Source organism: Acomys russatus, chromosome 17, assembly GCF_903995435.1.
Source record: "Acomys russatus chromosome 17, mAcoRus1.1, whole genome shotgun sequence".
NCBI classification, from domain to species: Eukaryota; Metazoa; Chordata; class Mammalia; order Rodentia; family Muridae; genus Acomys; species Acomys russatus.
In genome coordinates, this window is record NC_067153.1 from 54876337 (window position 1) to 54887582 (window position 11246).

Below are 11246 nucleotides of genomic sequence, written 5' to 3' on the forward strand. Positions count from 1 at the left end.
CTGGCATTGGAATGGAGATTTTCACTCCCACGGTTTTTCATAGACCAATGACAATGAATGCAACATCAACTAAACACCTTAAACTTATAGGCACATGAATGAATGTTTTGTACCAGGGCTAACATTCTGCAGTGTCCTTGGCTGGATGGCTGCTGTGGACTAGATGTGCAGTCTTATATAAAGAAAGATACTACCAGCCTCTCGGCGTTGTCTCAAGTCCTTACAAGATAAGAAAGTTTTCATTGTAGAAACTATTACATATAAACTGAAACTCCCAAAAGCAATAGGACAATCAAGGATATGATGACCAAGGCACACCATGCAGCACTTGTCAGACAGAGCCAGGCATGGGCTGTGAGCAGCTTTCTTTGCTGGTTATAATTTTATCTATCAGTAAGACATTAGAAATCAATCATGTAAAAAAAAAAAAAAGGAAATCGATCATGTGTTCATAATAAAAAAAGGGAATATACTGTAGGGAAAACTTGAGAATCCTAGGTTGAAATTATATATGTTTATGTTTTCTTTATTATTTACATGATATTACTTTGGGGAAACAAAAATAGGAATTATCTAGAAAGAGCCTTTAGATTTATTTCAGATGACTTTTATTACTCCATCCAATCTTTCTGACATCAGGTTTAATTGTATTTAATTATGGAGTTGAACTTGCTAGAGTAAGGAACTAAGTCTAGTAATGAGTAAATTTACATGTAAGGGAAACAATGCAGAAAGTGCATGACACGTGTTAAGGAAAGAAAATGCTTTTACCGTATTCATCTCATTGGGCCATTGATAGATTATTCTATATGAAAATAAAAGCTATTAGGGAGTAAAATTATATGTACGCATGTTTATACCATATGTGCCAATATGTCAACACATGTGTTTGATGCTGCATAAGTGCCTGCCGATCAGTGTTGCTCAAATTTTTCTGGTAACCATCATTTTATTTGTGTTGTTGGGGAAGGCATCACTGTTCATTAGATGTAGACTTCCAGCGGATGTAGCTTTGGCTTCAGACTTTTACAGAATAAGTAGTTTTTTAAAAAGCTGTATTGTTGCATAGGCAACCAGAAAAGAAAAGAAAAAAAAAAAAAAAAAAAAGGCTAGGAACTAAAGCAGACCTCACACTTGCATCTCTGTTGGGTTAATTTTAGGGAAATTCAGGAGCAGAGAAGAAGGGAGTTCCTGGCTGTGTTAGAGTTACTATTGCCGTGATGAAACACCACGACTAAAGCAACTTGAGGGGAGAATGGTTTATTTGATTTATACTTCCACCTCACTGTTCATCATCAAAAGAAGTCAGGACAGGAACTCAAACAGGGCAGGAACTTTGTGGCAGGAGCTGAAACAAAGGAAATGAGGAGGCGCTGGTTACTGGCTTGCTCTTGTGGGTTGGTTCTTCAGCCTGCTTTCTAATAGAACCCAGGACCACCAGCTCAGGGATGACAGAAGCCACAATGGGCTGGGTCCTCCCCCATCAATCACTAATTAAGAAAATGCACTACAGCTAGACCTTTCAATTGACTCTAGCTTGTGTCAAGTTGACATAAAAACCAGGCAGGACAGTGACTCACTGGATAGCGTGCCTCAACATAGGTGACCTTGAGCATGTGACATGGTTGTACTGACAATCTGGGTCTTTCTACTCACATCCATTCTCACAAAACTGGTCCCAATTCATAATAGACAGTCGCTAAAGAAAGACTTTAATTCTTTTTCTCAGAGACACCGTCTGAACTTTATTAGTTAATAAAATTATACCCAGATGTATCCAGGTCATGGGTAATTTCAATCCTTTGTCTTTATTCATTCGTCAGTCTTGAAAGTTTGGTGATAACAACTATTGCTACTTTCCATTGAGTTGTGGTATAATTAAGGATTTAGACTTGGGACTAGGGAATAAGTCTTGTGTTTAGGGAAAGAATCATAAACAGAGGATCACCATGATGTCTAGGTGATCCAAATAAATTATTTTTTTACCTTAAAAGAACTTTAAAAGAAGTCAGATACCTTTCACACAAACTCTGGTGCCCCATATTTGGCCATGTCCCCTTGATGGGAGGGCCCGATGGCACTCAGAGGGAGAATAGCAGACTATCAAGAAGAGACTTGATACCCTAGCATCATATTCAGGGGGAGGAGGTCCCCCTCAGTCACAGTCATAGGGAAGGGGAGTTGGGTTGAAAGCAGGAGGAAGGGAGGAATGGGAGGATGCACAGGATGAGATAGCAATTGAAATGTAATATGAATGATTTTATTTTTCAATTAAAAAATAAGAAGTAAGATACTTGCTCCTAGACATAGAATCAGCATAAGCTACAGGGAAGAGCACAGAGAGGAAGCTGGCAGAGCAAGATCGGTGTGAAGACAGAGAATAGGAAGTGAAGCCAACCCCAGTGAGGGAGTAGGACCTGCCTTTTGTGTATATACTAGCTTTAAAACCTTGTCTCTTGTACTTCCAGTTGTTGAGACATGCTAATGTCCATGCAAATATTGGTGTTTGCCATATCATAGCAGGCTAATTGTGAAGCACAATTACGGACAAATATTTCAAAAATTCTATCATAGCCCTGCAGACCTTTCCATTTGGGGTATATTGTGTTGATTTCTCTCTGGTGCCCATTTTTTTGCCCTTCACTGGGCTCTTTTAGTCAGTGAGAGTTAAGGTATGGGTGCAGAAGCTCTTATTTTTCTTTGAAACAACTTAGCCCAGTAAATCATTCATAGTTATATTTAGGACGACAGGTCCCTTTCCAGTTTGTAATACCATGTGGTGTTTGTTGATGCTACTTAGTTGAGGTTTATTTTTCCTGAGGTGGTTCTAGAAGAGCAGAGTGGTAGGTGTGGATGTACGAATTCCTTCTGGCTTTGCCCTCAGACCGTCAAGAGGAAACAGCCTATCAGGAACAAGGCAGGCAATGGACAGTTTACAGACAAATTGAGGTGGATCACACTGACTATTCTGAACTATGATCCTCAACACATCATGTAACTAAAACAAAAATAGCACCAGTCAAACACGTGAAACACGGGGAGCTAGAAAAAATGGCATCCTAGAAGCACTTTCTTCACAGGCTGTGGTAGCTGCTGTTCTGTGGTCTGGCAGTCTCCTGAGGCACTAGTTATCAGAAGATAATGTCTTCCCAGCATGCTGTCTTCATTTGTTCTTCAGTAAGCTTAACACAAGAGACTCTTCTATGCTCTTAGTAATGCTCACACTTCTTTTGCTTTTCCCCTTGCTCTCTGCAGCATCAGTGTCCAAGCATCCTGCAGTTCTGTTGATTTTCTGCTAGCTGCCAGCCTGGCTGGACCATACTAGAGGAGGAGTGACTGATGGTGGAGTTTCCACCATAATCATTTTAGTCACATTTGAGCAGCAAGAGGCTTAGAAGAAATAATCCCAAGCCGAAGATGTCTCGTGTCCCTTGCTAGGTCCTATTCGCTCCTTTTTTCTGTTGATAACCAGGCATTACTGTGTAATGAACTGTAGTCCTATGGAGTCTTGGTATAAAGTTTTAGAAGAAAATATGAAATAAATAAGCAAAACCACTCCATATCATAGTTTAGCTTTAAACAAAGAAGCATGATTTTCTGTAGCCATGACAATTTTTATTGAAGAAAACCCAACTTATCTATGAACTTAATTGTTCCTAAAATTTTTATTTAAAAGGACTCCTACACCCAAGGGCTGCAGAAAGAGGGGCAGAAAGTTTGCAAGAGCCAAGCAATTAAAATATCTTCTGTGAGGTAGCATATTTTATATACAACAAGGAAGCTGTACCCATGAAACCTGTAGGCCTTGTACCTACTTTGTATTTTATTTAGGGTTCTTTAATGCTTATACCTTCCTTCCAATCTTAGGGAATAAGTCTATGCTATGTAGTCCAGTTACTTAAAAATTTGTTCAATGAAAAATGAATGCATTCAATACCATTCAATAGACTATTTTAAATGCTTTAAATCTGGCTTATCCGCTGGAAACCACACCAATGCATCCTAAGCCTCACCACCATTATGAGCAGGGATATGTTACACTGGGCAAGCTGATAGTGTCTGTTTCCATCAAACACCACACACCCTCACACAAAATTATTTCCTATCCATAAACGTTGTCTTCTGTTTTTCTTGTCAGAAGATATCTCAGTTTCTCTTTGTGTTCTTTGTATATGGAATACCACATGTTAATTATACTACTAAATCTTAATAACTTTAGCAAAACTGATGGAGAAAACAAGCTTTAAATTCCATGTGCCAAAAGATGGATAGAAATACATTAATAATCCTACAGAATTTTCCTTTATTTTCACAAAATTTAAGAAGTCTACATATATTATTAACTAATAGTTAAAGATGCTTCAAAAATTTAAACTTATTTGGACACAACTCTCATTTTTTTATGTCTAGCAATAAGTATAACCATACCTGCACAGCAAACCCAAGTATACTGTATACTAATGATTTGAATAGGCACTTTTTAAAAATTTCATCTTTTATTTATTTTTAAATTTACTTTTAATTATATTAATTTATTCAGGTTACAACTAAATTGTTATCCCATCACTTGTATCTTCCCATTCCTCCCTCCCTACTGTTTTCACCCTATTCCCCTCCTCTAGGTCTATGACCGAGGGGGACCTCCTCCCCTACTATACGGTCATAGGCTATCAAGTCTCATCTTGGTAGCCTGCTTATTCTTTCTCTGAGTGCCATCAGGCCTCCCCACCAAGGGGAAGTGGTCAAATATGGAGCACCAGAGTTCATGTCAGAGTCAGTCCCCACTCTCCACATAACTGTGAAGAATGTCCTGTCCATTGGGTAGATCAGAGTAGGGGTTTGATGTTTACTATTGAATTGTCCTTGGTTAGTACAATAGTTTGAGCAGAGCCCCTTGGGCCCTGATCCACCCATCATGATGTTCTTCTTGTAGGTTTCTAGGACCCTCTGTGTCCTTCTATTTCCCCATCTCCTATATGTCTCTTACCTAGAGTCTCAGTAGGATGTCCTCACATCTATCCCAATCTCCTGGTAAGTGAAGATTTTCATGGGATGTGCCTTTTGGGCTAGTGCCCAATTATAAGTGAGTATATACTATGTGAATCTTTCTGCTTCTGGGTTAACTCACTAATTATGATCATTTCTAGTCCCACCCATTTGTCCACAAATTTTGGTATTTCCTTGTTTTTAATAGCTGAATAGTATTCCATAGTGTAAATGTACCACAGTTTCTTTATCCATTCTTCAACTGAGGGGCATTTAGGCTGTTTCCAGGTTCTGGCTGTTATGAATAAGGCTGCTATGAACATGGTTGAGCATATGTCCTTGTTGTGTGGTGGAGCATTTTCTGGGTATATTCCAAGGAGTGGAATAGCTGGGTCTTGAGGAAGCCCTATTCCCAGTTTTCTGAGAAAGTAGGAAAGGCATGTTTTAATATAATAGTTTTTAAATTTATGAGTGTGCTCATATACCTGTGAGATAATTTCTTCATTCTGTCATATAAACACATACAATATAATGTGTATATAAAAGAGTATACAAAAACACATATACACAATGGTTGTATATCTTTCAGCTAGTCATGAGACTGTAATACAAATTGCCAGGTTATAAAAAGAAAGCTAAAACTGAATCATATCCATGAACAAATGGAAAGGTTAATGTGGTGTAATGATATGTTTTTATTTTCCAGTGTTCTGCAGTCTTAAAATGGATTTTCAAATAAAGCCATAGCACCTGGTAGATATTTTTGGTTGGTTGGGTTTTTTGTTTGTTTGGTTGGTTTGGTTTGGTTTGGTTTGGCTTTGGTTCTGTTGGTTCTTGTTTGTTTTTCCTTGTCTTAGTTTCCAATTAGCCTATGAGTTCACTCTTAGCTATTTCCCTGTTAGCTAAACTGGGCTGAAATAGCAATCCTATGAGTAACTTAGGACGATCAACTGGTTTTAAAATAGGCAGACCAAGAATTTTGAGAGCTAAAGCCCTTTACACACCAGCTCAGTACCTAAGCTTAAGAAAGATCTAAAAGATGGCCATGAGAAAACTTTAAAGATGTCATGACAGTCCTACAGAGAAGAGGGGCACACAGAACCAAAGTGAATTTACCAGAGAAAGGTCACCAGATACTGGCATAAGCTCAATGATGGCAAAAGGCACAGGGACATCTCCTGTTACAGAAGAGACAGGGCAGCAGTCACTTCCGCCAACACTTATATGAAGGATTTTAAGGACAGTTGCTCTCAGTGGGATTGAACTACATCCTGCCCATTGCGTCTCCAGGACCCCTTTCATGAGAGGCTTTCATGGTGGCTGAAAGAAAAAAAAAATCACTGCTCAGGGAATGTTTTAAGCAGTGTATAGGGCATTATCTTATCAATCTGCCAGACACCCCGCTCCTGATGTCTCAAATGTCTCACCCTGAACTCTAAGGTGAGTGTGGCTGAGCATAAGGGCTGGCCTGTCTGAATGGTACCTTCCAAATGAGCCAAGTTGCTTCTATACCAGCAGTTGGGCATGGTCTTCTGAAGTGTTTCCTTGTGACCTTATAGTGGGCTTCCCTAGCACTTCTCTCAGGGGCCTTGTCACCCAGGCATCCAGGGTAGACTAAGGAGTGTTTATATAGAAAGTTTTCATATACAGAAAGTTTTCAGAAGAGTCTTGCTGTAGCCACAAAATCCCTTACCCTCTGTCAGACCAATTGTCGCCAACATGGATTCTCAAGCACAGGGAAATTAATAGGTAGGGGAAACATAAAGCAATGAAGTAAGAATATACTACCAGATTGGATCTGACCAAGGAGCTATTCAGTATTCCCCAAGTGGTCCCTTATTATTCTGCTACCACACCCAGGCTCCAAAGGCAGGAAGAGCCCAGGACCCCTAAAGGGATTCCTGCATCCCAAGAAGTCTGCCCTTTAACCAAAGACTTAGCTTATACCCCTAAACCAGGAAGAAAGGCCAAGGCTGTGGCCGGACCTAGGCCTACTCATGTAGAAGCCATTGTTCCCAAAGAAGTTTGATTTTTTTTCAATAATGAAATGGACGTGGAGGGTAAGCAGACCCGCTGTGGAGATACAGGTTCAGGCATCTGGGTACTGCAGACTGACATCAGTTCAGATGGCCAGCCAGCCAGAGCCGCACCTTCCTGAAGGGACACAGGCCACCCTTCTTCACAGGTGACAAGTTTCTTTTGCGGGAGAGTCATATTCTTCACGGGAGTTTGAGCTTGTCACATCATTTACAAGTCAGTCTGACCGCTTCTGCTTGTGTCTGTCCTTAAGCTGGCTCCACACCACAGGAACCACTGCTGAAGAATTTCGTTAAGGAACTTATGCCCTGTGTGTCCAGCCCTTAACCAATTCCAGCTGCCCCAAACTAAATCTCATCTTTGTAGGATGTTGGTGGCTAAGAGTTCCTTGGATATGATCGCACTCTGGGACGTTGTGTTCCTTTCTAAGACACATGATCAGGAGGTGCATGGTGACCTCATGTTCAGGAACGTGACATGTTGGCTATGAGTAGTGTGGACAAGTATGAATAGAGCTTTGCCTTCTAGCCCATTCTATCACTAACAGCTTAGATTTGTCTGGGGTGGAGCTTCCCCCTGTACAGAGAGGTTTGGAGTTCCAGCATGTTAACACGGGCCTAGTATTCTGGGATATCGCCCTTGCTATCATCGACACGCTTCTGTGACCTGTTTCCTCTGAGTCTATGTTGTGGGATTCCTTCTGAAATCGATGACAGTAATGAAAGGAGCTGTCACTGGTGGCCCAAAGCCAGGACAGTTCCTGAAAGACTTCAGCCCCAGGTCTAGTTTCTATTTTCATCTTATACCCTAAAGCCACAAGGTGGGGTGGGCAACCAAATGAGATTTTACAGAAGCTTGTAGTTCAGTCAGTAGGATGATCAGGGCAACAGCTATTTACCCAGATCATTCTGTGTCAGGTGGGCAGTAGAAGCAGTGCTTTGGGTAGATGACTAAATGAATCAATAAATCAGTACGGAATACGTGGTCTTTTCCACCTTATTCTACTTCGTTTAAAGAAAGCTAAGAAGAAGAAGCACTTAGGTGGCTTCTGCATCCTCCAAATTGCCAAAAGGATGTAAACATTGTCTTCTTTACCCTTCTGTGTGTTTTCACCTGAGACGTTCAGAGTTACTTCATGTATATCCTTCACCTCAGTTTCCCAAAGACAAAAGCCTGAGGGTAAAACTCCTTCATTCCCAGGTTCTCCGCCTCATTTATACCCAGCGAGTGTTAGCTCCATAATGAAAGAAGTACTTATTTCCTGTATTTCACTGCACAGAAGGCTGCCATGCGCTGACTGGGTCTGTTTCTAAAATTAGTACGCAACTGCAACTCGAGCCGCTTCTAGTAACTGCACCTTAGCCACGAAACACCATCTATCAAACAAGTTTACAACAGCCAGTGCTTTTCAAAAATCATTTCTTGTGTTCTATTTCCTCAGCCAAAAAAGCAGGAGGAAGAAGAAGGCACGACCGACACGGCCACATCCTCTTCCAACAACCAGGAGAAGGACAGTGGAGTGGGGCGCACTGACGAGAGCCTGCGGAACGAGGAGAGCTCTGAGCAGGAGAATACAGTTGAGGATCCCCACAGCGCATCCTTGAAGAGCAAGAGAGAGCTGGGCCAGAGCCAAGACACCCTAGGGAGCATCGAGCTTCCGTGCAATGAAAGCTTTGCTGGGGGTGAGGGCTTGGACTCCGACTGCGCCGGCAGCCACGAGGTGTGTGAAGGATTCCAACAGCTGCTGGAGCTTAAGATTCGCAACCACGGAGACTACGACCTGTACTACTCGAGCAGCACAATTGAGTGCAACCAAGGGGAGCAGGACGGCGTGGAGCTCGAGCTGCAGCTGCTTAACGAAGAGCTGAGAAACATTGAGCTGGAGTGCCAGAACATCATGCAGGCTCACAGGCTCCAGAAAGTGACGGACCAGTACGGAGACATCTGGGCTTTGCATGATGGAGGATTCCGAAATTACAACACCAGCCTAGATGCACAAAGGGGGAAACTGGACGACATCATGGAGCACCCAGAAAAGTCGGACAAGGATAGCTCAAGTGCGTACAATACAGCTGAAAGCTGCAGAAGTACTCCGCTGACTATAGACAGGTCCCCTGACAGTTCCCTTCCGAGGATGATCAACCTCGCCAATAAGAAAAATCTGAAGAGCACAGTGGCTGCCCATCAGTCCCCTTCCAGACAAAGCACCAAGGAATACACCTCTACCAAAGTCAAAACCACTGATGAAGAGTGCAGCGTTGAAAGCCTGGAGAAAAGTCTAGAAAACAACCAGCTTCCAGATCAGGAGACCACAGTCAGTGAGCACTTGCCCTATCTCTCTCCTTACCACAGCTCCTCCTACAGATACGCCGCCAACATCCCAGCGCATGCCCGGCATTATCAAAGCTACATGCAATTAATTCAGCAGAAATCTGCCGTGGAGTACGCCCAGAGTCAGCTCAGCTTGGTGAGCATGTGCAAGGAATCACAAAAGGGTTCAGAGCCCAAGATGGAATGGAAGGTAAAAATTCGGAGTGATGGGACCCGGTACATAACCAAGAGGCCAGTGAGAGACCGAATTCTGAAGGAACGTGCCTTAAAGATCAAGGAGGAGCGGAGCGGAATGACCACAGATGACGACACCATGAGTGAGATGAAGATGGGGCGCTACTGGAGCAAGGAGGAGAGAAAGCAACATCTGGTCCGGGCCAAGGAGCAACGGCGGCGCAGGGAGTTCATGATGCGGAGCCGGCTGGAGTGTCTCAAGGAGAGCCCACAGAGCAGCGGTGAAGGCAAGAAGGAGCTGAGCATCATTGAACTGAGCCACAAAAAGATGATGAAAAAAAGAAATAAGAAAATTTTGGATAATTGGATGACAATCCAAGAACTGATGACTCACGGGGCCAAATCTCCAGATGGCACTCGGGTCCACAATGCCTTTCTGTCGGTGACCACTGTATGACCAGGCGAAGGGGACAAATGGCTTAATGAGTGTGCTACCAGTTTCGGTAGAGTATGATTGCCTCGTTCAATGTGGCATTTTTATATGTATTTTGTGACTTTACAACTTAAATTTTTTGTAAGAAAAATACCTGGTACTTTTTAATTTGTTTTTCATATGCTGGTACCTTCTTTGGCTATTATCTTTCCGTAACTTGTGATATATTCATAGCACTCATTTATAGAAAAAAAAAAATAAAACAATGAAAAAACAAAAGGAAAGGAAAAAAACAAACAAAACTACTAAGGACCTAATTAATTTCCTATTTTAATGTATCTATTGTAAGTTAAAATCTGGATTTATTTCTCTAATTTTCTTATTTTCTATTTTAATAATTCAATGCCAAAACATGTCTATGCTTACTTCCTGGCATAGTGTATACTAAATCAAATCAGTTAATAAACTACATGCCACATCTTGTCTTGTACATGAAGTTGCACCCTTCATGACATCCTGTTGTACATTTAACACATAAATGGCAGTTGTCTTTGTCTCAGTAAAGTGTGGGTGGACAATCTTCCTGTGATACGTAGTGACACTGGTCATGTAGCTAGGTAATTGTGGTAATTTGTGACAATGAGAAATAAATTATTGATTATCCTTAAGAAAAGTTATCCAGGACTGTTATTTTCTTTGTCCACTGTGGCTTACATGTTTACTTCTACATATGCTTTAGAAGACTCTCCATTGTGAATTATAAATTGTGCACTTTTTCTATTGCATTTTTTTCAATAAAGTTGTTTTCGAACATTGGTTACAGGTCATTGTGTCACATAACCCTATCCAGAACAAATTAGATAATAAATGAAATATTTCACGGATGCTAAATTATCCTTCATGACCCTCTAGTCTGCCTTTCATGTGTGAGGGAGCCAATAAATATTTTGGGAAGAATGAAGGAAAAATAATAATGAGGAGTCTATTGACACGATTATTTCAGCTATAAAACTCATGTATTCTTAGAAGCTTTAACAATGGGAACTGACCTCTCACGGATCCAGGGACTGGTAAGACACAATCCAGTCTATGACACAACATGTTCATTTCATTGATAATCTAAAACTAAATTCTGAGAAGTCATCTTGGCAGTAAATTTCAACATATTCAATTAAATCCCTTGCATCTCTATGTTAGAGGGTATATTGTTAACTAGTAAACAGGTCTTTCTTAATCTAGCTTTTCATTGCTTTAACATTTAACCATATCACGATGCCTACAGAAG

General features: G+C 41.2%; 1 protein-coding gene across 1 annotated transcript in view; it reads left to right on the plus strand.

Annotated features, from left to right (window-relative positions):
• Positions 1–10727, plus strand: part of Pdzrn4 (PDZ domain containing ring finger 4) — a 350277-nt gene extending 339550 nt beyond the window's left edge. The window contains 1 exon segment of the mRNA XM_051160234.1: positions 8465–10727. Coding sequence (XP_051016191.1) covers positions 8465–9985 — 1521 coding nt within the window. The 3' untranslated portion in view covers positions 9986–10727.
• Positions 10728–11246: the final 519 nt, after the last annotated feature.